General features: G+C 36.7%; 1 protein-coding gene across 2 annotated transcripts; it reads right to left on the bottom strand.

Annotated features, from left to right (window-relative positions):
- Nucleotides 1-2,776: 2,776 nt before the first annotated feature.
- E2F8 (E2F transcription factor 8) lies at nt 2,777-14,635 on the bottom strand. Of its 2 annotated transcripts, none has more exons than XM_085300908.1 (13): nt 14,539-14,635; nt 13,621-13,896; nt 13,169-13,325; nt 11,617-11,922; nt 10,764-10,925; nt 9,145-9,282; nt 8,597-8,806; nt 7,610-7,694; nt 6,798-7,308; nt 5,265-5,483; nt 4,280-4,412; nt 3,824-4,140; nt 2,777-3,126 (listed from the first exon to the last, which is right to left on the bottom strand). In XM_085300908.1, exons 1-13 carry the CDS (start codon nt 14,569-14,571, stop codon nt 2,953-2,955), a joined length of 2,721 nt encoding a protein of 906 aa, XP_085157034.1. In that variant the 5' UTR covers nt 14,572-14,635; the 3' UTR covers nt 2,777-2,952. The 2 variants fall into 2 exon arrangements, with proteins under 2 accessions (XP_085157034.1, XP_085157035.1); XM_085300909.1 differs by having other exon boundaries at nt 4,280-4,373.
- Nucleotides 14,636-14,641: the final 6 nt, after the last annotated feature.

The following is a 14,641-nucleotide window of genomic DNA, read 5'->3' as shown; positions in this document are numbered from 1 at the left end:
AGTGGGCTCAGCTAGTCAGAGTGAAACTTGGGTCTTCTGGGGAATTCAATACTTTGAGAAGAGAAAAGGTTTGAGCCCGCAGAATGAACAAGAAGGAAGTGAAGGGCTGGGTGTTATAAAGCCTGCGTGAGAACACAAGCAACTGTATTTCAGCAGGAGCCAGGGGACACTTGATGATAGTGAGTCGGAATATACATTCAGCTCTTCACAAGAGCACGGAATTTGTGGCAAGACACTTTTTCGAAACCTAATTGTTATGGTTTCTTACTGTCTACTGCAGTATCCAAAAATAAAAGTTTTGCTGTTTGTTTCCTTTGCATAATACAAGGTTCTAAAAATCTTTCCCTTTGTTCTTACTAGAGTAAAACTGATGATAGAAGAAGGTGTGAGGAAGGTACATCTCTGATTAATTATCACTTAGAAGAAAAAAGGTCTGCTCTGTGCTACAGTGAGAATTTCTGTTTCTCAGCTTTTACTTTTTTTTTTTCTTTTCCCATCATGTAGCAGCATTTTGATAGTTATCCTATTCTGTCACATCTATTTTATATTATATAATTTTGCATTACTAAAATCAAGCCAGTTAAAACAGCTAACAGTAAGATGAAACTGTTTCACAATCAGTTTAAGAAGTCTGAAACTTGAGCTTTGCTTTACTAGTCTATGAAGACTTTCTGCAGTCCTAATTTGGATGTAAACAGACAAGTTCCATATGGGAAGGTGCATACACAGGATTTTTCATTTGCTGGGTTTTCCCGGTCATCTAAGTTGAATGTGAGCTGTACAAGGCTTCATCTTTGCTGTGTAGGACAGACTCTTGTATTTTTTTAAATTCAGCTGGTTTAACTTAACCTGTTTAAAGTGAAATTGCAACAGGCTCAGAAGCCAATGCTAATTTTAGCTAGAAAGTAGGAACTACTAGTACTGCCTCTTGGCTGAAACCAAGCCCTTGTTTCTGTGAAGCTGTCTCTTCCTTGCTTCCTTCCCCCATGGGTGGTTTAAATTAAAATGGTCACTATTCCACCAGTAAAGTACAGTGTAGGAGCTCCCTCCCACCCACTCCCCTCTATGCACATACAAAGCCACGTCTTCAGCTGGTATGAGCGCCTGCTTCACAGCTGATCCCAGTAGACTGTAGCTAACAAGAGCAGAAGAAGCCTTATGGTTTCTGCAGTGGCAAGCTCTTATGACAGATAAATATGAATTTGACCACTTTGACCCTCCATTAGGGTAGGTAATAGGATTTAAAACTGAAAGTCAGCTTTAACTAAGGAAAATTCTCAGGAATTCTCCAGAAGTAAATTGTATTATATTATTATTAATAATTAATAATTATTAATTAATTGTATTATTATTATTAATGAATAGAGGAATTCTAGTAAAGAAGGGAGAGAGAAGGCTTTGAATTATGTATTTCTTTATGAAACAATTATGTTTTTTCTGTAAAATAAAGTATTAATGATGCTGGAAGTTCCTCTTCACTGATTCATTGCTACTTTTGAAGCAAAGTAAACCAGAACACTATTGAACTCTAGAAAAATGGCCTAACTACCTCACCTCTATAAAATCAAATAAGACTGCTTGGTAGTGGCTCTCTGACTTTCCAGAACTTGACTTTGAATAAAGTTTTGTTCCTGCTGCATTTATTCTGGCACCTTTCCCCTGTATAAGAGCATCAGTGAGGCCCTGAAGAGAGGCTCAGGGATAGCCAAGACAGCTGTGGTACTCCTTGTGCCTAGAATCCGGGCTTTACATGGTTTGGGACAGTGAACAACACTGTTTCTGTAACTGCATGTGTGATTTCTGTCACAAACTGTTTTAGACAGTTGCAAAACTCGGGACAAAATAACTATGAAAATTCTACTGCCAGCTTGAAGCCTGAGCAGTTGTAGTTGTGTCATCTGGCAGATGCCCCTGCTGGAGCTTGTATCTGGCTCAAAATAATCCTGTATTTAATAGGAGAACAGAGGCAATGATGTGGGGGGGCCTTCGTGCTCATTATTTGGTCTGCCCTGTTTGCTGTGTAGCGAGCTTCCCAACTAGTATTCAACTTCAGTTCTTGCTGAAGTCATCTGTTTGTTAGTTTCAGGTGCTATGTAACTCTATAAACCATGTAATATCTTGAGTTTGTGACATTTGGACTGCATTTTCTAGAATGCTCTAGTGTGACAAGGTTTCTCTGTATTCCAAACCTCATAAATAATCTTTTCCTCTACTCACTCCTGTTTGTTAGTAGTATCTAGTTACTTTAACTTAAATCTATTGCTGATGAATTACTATTTTCTCTTTCTTCAGAATATAGATATATCCTTATCTGGCCAAAAAAAGTGAAGAGTTTCCAGTGGCTGTAGAGTGTGTTACTTAACTCTGGTCATTTAATTTGATTAAACAAAAACTGTCAGAATTTGACAGTTTGGTGTAAGTTTAATCTGAACAAATTGATTAAAAATACAGTATAAATAATTCTTAACTTACATAAACTTGATTAAGATTTCATTTTTTGTTGTTTTTACTAACTTTACAAAAGAGCATTATTGAACATATGAGCAAAAGAAATTGTAACCAACTATGGCCTTTTTGTTAAGACATCAAATATTTACAAGCTCACAGTACTTTCTTTGTGCAAAATATGTACTGACTGATAGACTGTACCTTTTTGTACAAAGTTAATTTCAGCTTACTTTGCATAGCAGAAAAGCAACACAGAAAACATTAGCTACATAACTTGGTTGCTATGATAGTTTAGGTATGCCTTTTCAAAAAATTATTAGACATTAGCTTTCTCATTAAGAGCTGCTTTTAATTCTAAAGCATTAATTAATTAAGGCTATTCCAGTATTGAGGTCTTGCCAATACATGTCCAAAGTAAACATTATCCCTCAAACAATCCAAGATGCGTGCAATGTTATCAGTAATTATTCCTGCTAACACACTCAGCAACTTGGTATCCTGAAATTAGCCTTCTGACACTTCAAGTTTTCTTTGAGGAATATACAAGGTTCCTTGAGAAATTCCATCAGTACCATCTGAACTTGCAGAAAATGAAGATACTGTGTTTGGCCCTCCTGGTGTGCGGAAAAAGTTTTCTTTCACTGTTTGGAGCTCTTGGGGTTCCTTTGAAACACTTGGCTAGAAAATGATGAGAAAGAAAGTTATTTTCTTTTTCTTTTTTTTTTCTTTTTTTTTTTTTAAATGTGAATTCTAACTTTAGGTTTCCAGTTTTTTAAAAAATTTTACACCTTTTTACTGAGAAAAGTATATCCATTTTAACACGTGTGTTTATCTAAATACATACATATATATACGTATATATTTAAAAAAAAATTAAAACCTGTTTCTGTAATCCCCTCCTGTCTCCTTTTTTTAGTACAAAGGCATCGGAGGAAATATAATATAAAATAAAAAAGAATAATAATATAAACCTCTACAAAGCCTATCCTATTTAAAAAAAAAAAAAAAAAAAAAAAGCATGTCCTTGAGAGTGAGTTAGGAGAGCAATAAGAAGAAAAGAAAGTAACAAATGGAGATTTTGTAAATAAATGTCATCTCAAGTCTATCCAAAATTTTAGGACAGTTGTCATCCTTCAACTCCAAGGTGGCTCCACTTCCACACAACAAAGTAACAAAGTTGATACTTGCTTTTTCTTTCTAACCTGTAATCTGCTAGCTTTCATTGACCATTAGTCCAGATTTTTGGGGGCAGTGCTGAATTATAAATGAAGTAAGATGGAAAAAATGCTAAGAATTTTACCTGCTGTAAAGGAGTTACTGCACTGTATTTCCCACTCAACTCACAGTCAGGAAGTTGCAACATATTTTTACTTACCTTCTCTTCTTTCAAGTTCACGTCTTCTGAGCAATAGCTAACATTTTCTGGTTTTGAAGAGACTGTCATGTGCTGAAGAGCAGGATTTGCAGGCACTTGCACACCAGCAGGTATTAGTCCTAAATGTTGCAGTGTAAAGTTCAGAACTGAAGAACTTGGAGTCTGGGCAGGACTTGTGTTGCTTGAATTGAGACAGGAGTTGCTCAGTACAGGTGCAGCAGCTATAGAGGTTGGTGATACCATTATATTCAAGGGTGTTATATGAAAAGCAGGAATGTTAACTGCTTTCAGTTCAGATGCTGTCACTGGAATCACACCTAAAGATGAAAAATCAAGTAGAGGATTAAACACTGAGGCTCAAACCACTGCAGTGGGATGTCATGACCTCAGTAGGATAAGTCTAGCCCACAGTCCCGCAAGATGGGGAACTATATGTATATTTAATTTAATACTCACCAGCAATGGGCGAGTTGTAGGTAGTGTGCTGTAATGAACATATTCCAGCTTTCTCTTTGTTAGAAAAACCTGCCTTGTTGCCATGGTGGGTACACTGAGGAAGAGGAATAAGATAGCCAGATGGAAAAAAAGTCTGGAAAAGAGAGAGACAATCACTTGTACTCAAAGATGCAACAAGCAACCTTCTTGGAGCTCTTCTCCAGAGTTGCATTCTATTTTCTTGCCCTTAATTCTTTATCTCCATATCCCCAGGATCCGATATTCCATGCCCTGTCCTACCTTCTGCTTGAACTTGGACACAGCTGACTCAAAGCAACACTTCTTAAAATAAGACTACTATACTCCATCGAAGTCAGCTGGCTCCATTCCCAGCTGACATCCTTAGTAAGGGGCTGATTAACACGTTACAATTAGACCAGACACAAGAGAAAGCTTAATACTGAATACATTTTCCTCTAACAAAAGAAGCACCCAGACCCGATAATTATCATGTCATCCCATTCTTGCTTATGTTTTTGTAAGACAAATCCAGGAAGACAACCTGTTTGCACTTACAAGTTCTGGTTTTGTTGACAAAAGTGTTCTTTAATCAAGTTCTTTATAGCTGTAAGTCTAATTACGGAATCCTAAATTTTACTAAAATATAAAAAGCTTTACATAGTTCTACTGTAAATTAAATTATTTGAAACTAAATATAGCAAACAAAGGACTGGGAAGGTATGGAATCTCAACACTGACTCCATCCAGTGAATCTTAGTAACCGTCTTCATTCCAGTTATTTAATTTCCTTTTATTTGTGTACATAATGCAAAATAGAAGTCTTACAGTAAATAAGATTTTAAAAGCATACTGAAAAATAACTAAAATTAATCTAGATGGACATGTATTTATTGTAGTTTTGTTTCTTTGGCAAAGAAAGAGCTCTCTTAGAAGCAGTATTTATTCAGGCAATAGCATGGTATGCTGTGGTGCCTGACAGAGTTACCTCGTGAGCAGGAATGGCAAAGGCCATAGGTATTTCTTGTTTCGTTTTGTTTCTTTCCTCATCTTCTGGAATACCTCCTTTCTTACATTGGTCACAGCAGCTTGTCACATTTTGGTCTAAATTTTCAGCTTTGTTTTGTCTCTCTTTCTGGAAATCATCCATTTCATAATCCATCTGTAAACCATTAGAAGGTGGTCTTTCATTTGTAATGGATTCTCCCTTTAAAAAAAAAGTACATATAAAACATAGGCCAACACTGTAAAAGACAGACTTTACAGCCTGAATTACAGGTCTACAATAATATTTATATATTTAAAAAATTACTATAGTGAGGTAAATACTTCTGTCTGTCAGAAAAGCTGCATTTCTGTGACAATTATCTGTGGACACAACCTAGAAAACAAGCTTTCTCCTGATTCTCAAGTTTGTGCTATAAAGATTTCTAGTTACAAGTGCAGACAACTGCTTCTGTTATTCCCTCCTTCTCCTTTGCAGCTAGTGGATGTTTGATGCCATTGACATTGTCACTGCACATGCTGATAACATTTCATGGTTGCTTTGCCAAGCATGATTTAAAGCAGCCTAATAATTTGCAGGGACACTAAAATAGTCAGCAACTGAGCCCAGTGTTGAGAGGGAGGGATGGAAAGCAAACCAGGTCCAGTTTTTCCAAACTGAAAGTCTTATTCCCTTCATACACCTTGTTATTAAGACTATGACAATCCAACACTGGCTGCCTACAAACTGGATAAAAATATTTAGAAACCGTCAGAGTTTTGGGTCATTGTGTCCATCAACTTTTACATGTCCACTTTCCCTCCTAACACCATTATAACCAAGGGTGAATGCTAGCCCCTTGTATACTTGAACAATCCCTGAATGATTGCATAGATGTCCTGAAACCCAGTAAAGTCTTGTGATAATGCTTTTTGGGAGAGGTTGTCTCATTTTGACTAACCTCTGAATGCATTGAGACACCTTCTCTGAAATAAAAATTTGGAGTGGGAGAAAGGGGAAGAGGAAAAATCAGCCTGATTCTAGGTTAGCCTTTTAAAGATATGAAATTATACTATATATTCTGCCTGGTACTTTGCAAATACCAGAAAAAATTCTGTGATTAAACTATATAAAAACAACAACAACAACAAACATCAGCAAGCACAACAAATCATCTTTTCAAGTGTAACGTTATTCAAAACGTGAACACACACTTGCATTAGCAAGCAACAGCAGACAGTTCAGTTTTGTCTTTTATCAGTTTTCATACCCTCCAAAATTATTCCTCCAGGATACAAGAACAGGTGTTCTCAAATGCCAACAGGAAACATTGTTTTATGTTGCAAAGTTTCTGCAAGTCTGTAGCACAAATGCTCTTAAAGTCAACTAAAAGATGAACTGTTTGCAAGATTACTCCCCAGTCAGGCTTTATGATGCATTTACAAATTTTACATCATCTGATAGGATCCTAAATTAATTTGAAAAGAGTAGGTGGCACCGTCAAGCTATGAAATTTAAAAAAATAGTTTAACTTACCAGAGAAGCATTAAGGCTTTTGTCATCACTTCTACACTTTTTAATCAGACTATTCTCTTGTAATGCTTGTGATCTTTTTAGGCACTTGTGTGACGTAGATTCAGGTTGTACAGTTTGTCTCTCAYTAGCTGTCAAGGACTTTCTTGGATCATCTTTAACTATGTGATTGTCTGCTTCTTCAGTGTTTATTTTATTCAGTACTTTTGAATTAATACTTTTAATTCCAGTCACATTAGCACATGGTAGAGGCTGCAACATGAAACTTGGGCTGTATGTTGTCACAGTGTGGGCTTGGGAAGGATGCAAATATATTGCATATGAAACACCAGAATGAGTGTGAGGTAGCATTATTGGTGACACCGAACTGTGGCTTGGAGACAAGACAGTCAGCGGCTGAGYGAGAGTGGACTTTTGAGCAGGTGGTGCAGTGTGAGGTTCAGGTTTGGGGACCGCCTCGGGGGAGGACTGATTACATTCCAAAGCCAATTTCATTTTCATCTCTTTTGCTTTCCTAAATATAAACAAACAAGCAAATAAATAATAAACCAGCCCCCCAACACACATTTTAACATCTTCCTGCAGAAATGCCCTGACAAATTGTGTCTTGCCAAACCAAGACTTCATGTGAATTTGTACTTCTCTAACCATCCACCTTGCCCCCCCCCCCCAAAAAAAGAAAAAAATAAAAATCCCCATGTTGTATCAGGGGTTACCGATTTTGAGACTATTGCCCAACTCAAGCTGAGCATAGCTTAAACTTAACGGCGAGGGACAAAATAAAGCTTCTCACCATAACACTTGTGTAAACTTACTTTGATTGTCCTTCTAGCTGATGTTTAGAGATCGTTGCAAGCTGAGCCATTTTACTTGGGACAGCTGATAAATTTTGATCACTACCTGGTTGGAGAAGAAAAATAAAAAAAACCCTGTAATACATCAGACTTGAAAGTTAAATTTAGACTTGAGACTGCATTATTTAATGCAGTAAACACATTTAATGAGAAGACAATACGACTCTGTGTTATCAAACCGCAGTCCAGACTTGATTTGATCAATCAGATGGTAGGTTACATCAAACAAATTGCAAAGCCTCAGCTCAAGGGGTTTTTTGTTTGGTTGGTTGGTTGGTTTTAAAGAGGATCATAACAAGAACATGAACACTGATAGGAATTTTTCTGGCAATTTTACAAAACAGGTTAGTTGGGAAAACCTGAAAAGAGTTTACCCAACAAAATAGGGTCAGATCAGTTCATAAAGAATCAGCTATACTACCCAAACAGAATTTGTTGCCAATAATACAACATCACAAAAAGTCAAAATAGTAATACATAAAAGAGGATTTTTCTTCTTAAATTCCAAATATATAATATGCCACCCCTAGTCTGTTCAGTGTGAAAGAGGAGACAATAGTTTCAGGTAATATGCTGAATTTAGGCCAGATATAAATGAATGTRTTTACATTGTTGCAGTTGTCAGGTTGTCAGGCTGTGCCTGGTTTCAATCCATCAAACTGAAAAGAGTTTCTACTAAATTGCACAGCTTACTCATTAAATGTGGATCATTTTAGATTTGTTTACACTATAAATCTTGTCAGGTCTCAGATTTACCCGCACAATATTTCCCCCATCTGGTCTATTTTTGATAGTTCTTAAAACATGCTTATGTTATAAGCATGCATATCCACATATCCGCATCTCCTATGACAGGATGTTGAACTCAACTATGTAATGCAAGACCCTACATCTGAGTTAAGAACATATTCAGGAATAGATACCAAAATATACTTTTCTGCTACATACTTGTGCTTATTTTAACCGGACTGGTTGGAGCAGATTGGATCTTCCTTCTGTCATTTTCTATACTTTTAACTAACTTTATTAGAGATGGATGCCGAATAAAGCTTTGCTTGACTTTTGAAGGAAAAAGATTTTTTGAACACTGCTCTTTGGAAGTGATGGATTCGGAAACATGTGGGACCCAGGCTGTAGCGGTGGCTTCAGATTTTGTATCTAAAAGCAGAACAAAACAGAGTAAATATTTATAATGTGTAGCATCAGTAATTAAAAGAAGCTATTTGAGCCTGGTTTATAAATGCTGGAGCACTAGCAACATCAAAAATGGAGATGGGTAATTCTCAACAAGAGAATACCCACTGCATGGAGATAAATATTTGATGTTCTGTGAAACACTTGTATGCTATGCTGTCAAAGACCAAGTACAGCGACATAACTATCAAAGACCTTCTGCTTAGTTTACCCTGTCTTTTGTTCAAAAAATGTTTCCTAGAGGAGAAAACAAAGAAACAATKAAAATAATCAGCAGGACAGAAAATGAAACATACACCTACCCCGAACATTTGGCAAGACCTCAGGTCCCGTCCACTTGAATGCCGGTTTTCTACCTCTCTCCTCTGTAACATGAACTTTCTTGATAAGCTCCAGGCTACTGAGAACATTTGCTATGTCATAAAGTCTCCTAATTTTGGCTGAAATAGAAGAAAATGTGAACTATAGCACTTCTATTTCTTTAATAAGTTGGCGTCTATCAGACTAAGAATATTAAGATGTTCTTGTAACAGCAGTGCAAAAACCTGTAAAATTCCTTTAGGAAAATAATTTTAGGGAACAGATATTTATACTATGAAATAATATATCACAATGTAAATCTACTACTTAAAAAGGAATTACAAAGAAAACATCTAAAAAGAATATACTGATCAGAAGAGACACGGTATTACTCTAGGTGTAAAGAAACATTTAAAATGAAGCCTCTGGGTAATTAGGCTCTGTGCAATGACCAAACCTATACAAGTTCCACAGTGAAAATAAGTAGCTTAAGAAGCAGGTATACACATGCAAGGGTGAACACGGAGGTGTGGGAAAAGAAACGTACTAACACCCAACAGGATAATCATCCTGCGTGTTCTTAACCATTCAGGCTAAGCTATTAGGGGCAAATTTTAGGCAGCAGTCAAATTACAACTGAATTCTTTGACTGAAAAGTGAATGTGCTTAACCAAATGTTAACCAAGGACATGGTAAAAACACATGATATCTGAAATACAAACATGGAAGAAATGCCCTGAAAATGCTTTTATTTTGAGACAAAGACATTAGCAGAGGAAGAAGAAAGAACAAGAATATAAAAACCCCAACAACTAGCAACCCACCCAATGTTGCCATGATGCAGTGGAAAGGAAATTATGAATGAAAGCATCGAAGATCATTTTTTTTATTCCATAGATTTGTTTTGTGAAACAAACAAACAAAAAAACACCCGACAACAGAGTCTGTCTGAGAATCAAGGAAGGATGAAATTTGCAATGAAACTCAAAATTTGTTCTTAGTCCCTCAAGAGCAGGCACATTTTTAATTATTATGGGTATACAGGCCTAGACCTAGAAGTACCTTTTCATTTGAATGTAAAGGAGGAAGTGTGCGGGGAACTGAAAGCAGGGTAAAAGAATGAAGAAATGATTGACAGTTACAACATTAGGTTTCACTTCCTCTCATCTGTAAGCTATTAACAGGACTTCTACAAAATGTCTTTAGATTTCCAAACAGTAAATTATATGACCAGAACACAGATTTGCATGATGCTGGGACATCTTTGCTGAAATGATGCTAGAATCTTTGACAGATCACTTGAGGAAAAAAAAAAAGAAAAGAGAACGAAGTTGTTACCAATAAACACCCTCGTGACATTACTTCATGGTAAAAGGATTTAAAGAACTTTTCCTTTCTCTTATATGGCATGTATGAATGACTATGCACAAGTGTCCTGATTAAAAACTATCTAAGAAGTTTAGCGAGTTTATGGAGACTCAAATATTTATAGGAAGAAAGGGATCACTGTAGTTTACAATCTATAGTCTTGCATCCAAATAGTTCATTTAAATTACAGCTGATATTTCTATTTAGAAGATGATCAAAAAGCAGACAGCAGCAGCAGCAGCATTTTACTCACTTTTAAATTTGCTTTTATCCAAGTCTTCTAACTGGTCTTCTCCAATTAAGATTTTAGCAGCAACTTCAAGGCTTACTATTTGAGGAGTTGATACAAGAAACAGCATCACAAATTTCTGACTCATCACTCGTAAAGACTTGTCTTTTCTGCTGTTTACTGATGCTGCAGCAGACGGTGGAAAGGATTAAAGCATTAGGTGACATGCCAGCTACAAACAGTCTTAAAACACTGAAGAAATTAAGTTAGAAATATTTGGCAATAACAATTATTATAAGAACAAACAATACAGGAACTAGTCAGGGCCAATGTAGACTCCAGGATTACACCTCTAAAATCAGATACTTGGCTGGATACCAAATCTAAGAATGAAGAAGAGAGTGGCATTTCCCCTTGTACACCTTTCCTATCATCTGACTTGTAATCTTAAAGACTTCTTAACTGCAGACTGTACAATATTTTTAAGAATCCTTAACGAACATTTCTTCCATGAATCAACCCCGGATTTTAAAAATTCATGGAGTAGTACTTTTGACATCCATGGTAATAAAACCCAAAATTCAATTGTATGTTTTTTATATATATACATATATAAAACTATTGTTTGGTAGTTTCAGCTGAAAACACATATTCTTGCACTGTTAAAAAAAACAAAAAAACACACCCAAACTTATGTAAGAATTAAATGATTAAGACAACTGAAAAAAGAGTAGTGAACTCCTTCCCATCAAGAACAGTTACAGTGCTTTTCAGGCAGTGGCATTTAAGAAAAAAGTCCAATAAATGTTCTTTCCAAATGCATAAATAGTTATAACTACAGGCACATATTGTTTCTGACATTATAAAGAAATATTACCAGCACGAAATTCCATTCCTGGGAGCTCAACAAAACACATTTCTGAATGCTCATTTGAAGCAAAAGATCTTGCCATTTCTTCATTTCTTTCACCATCTGTATCAAATTCATGCTCACACTCTCTCTTCTTGATCATCTGTATTTGTTGTGTGTACTTGTTTTCTTCTCCAACTTTTTTCAAGGTTTGCAGGGTTTTGGTGAGATTATGTCGCCCATGCCAAGCATATCTGTTTTTCGCAAGGCGGCTCACCATGTGTAGGCTCTCTAGCACATTCACAATATCATATATGCGTCTACGTTCAACATCTGAAGAAGAAAAAAAAGAGGGGAAAAAAAGGGAAGAAATTACATCACTGTGACATCTCTACTACATAAAGTAGCTTTTTGTATACATTTCATTACCTGAAATAATAGTTTACACATCAAAGGGATCAGTTTTCTGTATTYCCTCCATTAATATACTTCTAAGTCATTTTAAGCAATTCCTCATTACAAAATTTTCCTGAAAATTGTTCTTACACATCTTTTCAGCATGAAAAAGTAAAAAAATCCTTGCTTGAGATATGGCAACGACTTGCTTTTCCTCAGATATTCTTGTTTATAGTACATCTCAAGATAGAAAATTTACTGTTGCCAGTAGAGCCAATAGAAGGGTTCCAAATGGCAACACAGCTTTTAAAAAAAAGCTGTATTTATAATTATTTTATTACTTATTATATTAATTTTATTTATTGCATCAATTTTAGATTGCTTCACTGAATATTTTAGAAACTCATGGCTGACAATTGTTTTGTAAAAATCTGTTTTTACACGTTATTCTATAAACACACAATGGGCTTTTCTTTTTCGTCTGTTAAATTATCATTTTTGACTAGTCATTTTCTAAACAAGATAAGTTATTTTATATGGACAATGAAATGGAATATACATTTTGGTTTGTAGATCACTCCTCTTCTGTGTCCCTTAACATATCTGAAGATACATTGACAGTAAAAATGTGTTAACAAAATTTATAACGGTTAACAGTTTCATAACCTCAATACTACTGTAACTTCATACCTCTTACAGATGAAATAAACTTGAGCCTGAAGTTAGCAGCTTAGACTCTCATTAGATCATTGGTGTAATTAAACAGTGATATAAAATGAGAAAGTTGGTTAAATTATTATAGACAGCAGAAAGTGTTTTCTTGCTTTGATGTCATGATTGGACCGGAAGTTGTGGGTTCAGCTTGAGAAACACTAGCTCCTGCCACAGAATTCAACCCCTAATCTTAGCCATCATTCCTAGATCCAAAAGACTGAAACAAGTTTAAATTAATGTTTAATATTAAACATAATCCAGAGCTTCTCAACTCAGTTCACTGAAGAAGCTTCAGCTCTCCAAAGCAATTGCTGTAAGAACAGACAGCTTAAAGCTGGGTTTAAATCAAAGTTTGAGAGCATGCAGTAAGCATTCAAAATTTCACTAAGCAAAAATGTCCTCAACATCAATAGTAGGCTTACGGGCATTTTGTATGAATAAGTATATAGTAGTATATACACAAACTTACTAAGCTCTTCTGCTACTTCATCAAGGCAAATGTAATTATTCTCGGCAGTGCTGGGATAATTAGGATAGCGAGCTAAGAATTTATGACACAGTAATCCTAGACTTTTCTCTTTGCGGCTTGGTTGAGATTTTTCATATTCATCTCCAGATAACTGCTCCTATATGGAAATAAGGAAAAGATTTTTTTTAAACATAATAAATACATAATTATGTATATTTGACAGCTTTCCTGTCAGCCCAACCCTCTGCCTTTGTTCTCAATAGTTGTGAAATAAAACCAGCAAATCTTTGCCTGCTRTATGTAACAAGACAACATCCTTATTTTCAATGGCAAATACTCTAAAATCAAAGCTGAAAGAAAAAGTTGCAGTATATTAAGGCAAACTATTTATACTGAATATACAGCCTTCACCTAAGTAAAAAGTAAAGAAAGACGATACTTTTACAACATACCTGCAAACAGTGCTTTGCCTGTAGGACCTCACTTGTGTTGTCTGACAGTCCTCTTCTCTGTTCTCTGCTCCTAATCTCAGGACTAGCTGCACTAATCAGCATTTTAAGGTTAGAAGTGGGTGTCCATGGATCCGCAGCAGGGATTTCCTTAGGTTTTGGGGGTGTTGTTAGAGGCTGACAGCCAGGCTGTATCTCTGTCAAGACTGAATGTGAGGTAGCTGATTGTTTCAAAGGGGTTTTCAGTATGCTTCTGTATGGCTCAGAAGAATGATTTTCCTGCACCAAGAAAGAGGGAAACCACGACGTTAAAAATCTAAAGCAGTAATACTATTCATAATCCATTGGTCGATAATCGTCAAAGCAGGGTAAAGATCAGTGTAATGTTCTGAGTAGCTCAAAGCCAAAGGTTACAGTGTTTACTGAATTTAAGTCTTTCATTACACCAGGGAAGGCCTCCCCTGTAAACCAGTTAGCTGACTGTGCCTTTATCTTATTACACGAAGTCCATGGCATTTACAGGTACTTTTCATCTTACTTCCCTATAGGGAAAAATAGCCAGAATGAATGTTAAGCTGCACTGAAAAGCTATCAATAGTGAATTAAATAACTTTCATTAAGGAAAAAAAAAGAAAAAAGTCGGGAGGGGGGAATCGGCGGGAAGGGGTATTACTGCACGTCACAGAAATTTTGGATAAAAGTCATCAGGTAAAGTTGTAGGTACTTCGTCGAGGGTGCGATTCAAAGTGACCGTAGGACGGGAGGGATTAGTAAAAGGCGGGTTTTTAAACGCTTTTGCCCGGGCTGAGGTTCCCGAAGCGCCCGCTGCGCCGCTGTCACGGCGCGGGGCCCCAGGGAGGCCCCGGGCCCGCGCTCCCCGCCGACGGGAGGCGCAAACAGCGCGGCCGACGCAGAAAGTACCTTATCGCCGGCGCCCATCTCCGCCCGCTGCATCCTGCCGCCGGCGCGGAGCCTCAGGCGCCGCTCCGCATCGCAGCTCGCGCCGGTCCTGCGCCGCGACGGC

Source organism: Rhea americana, unplaced genomic scaffold (genome assembly GCF_003343005.1).
Source record: "Rhea americana isolate MKP2758 unplaced genomic scaffold, rheAme1 scaffold_17, whole genome shotgun sequence".
Classification (NCBI taxonomy): domain Eukaryota; kingdom Metazoa; phylum Chordata; class Aves; order Rheiformes; family Rheidae; genus Rhea; species Rhea americana.
The sequence above is the reverse complement of the archived record's forward strand: the minus strand, read 5'-3'. Positions and strand labels throughout refer to the sequence as shown.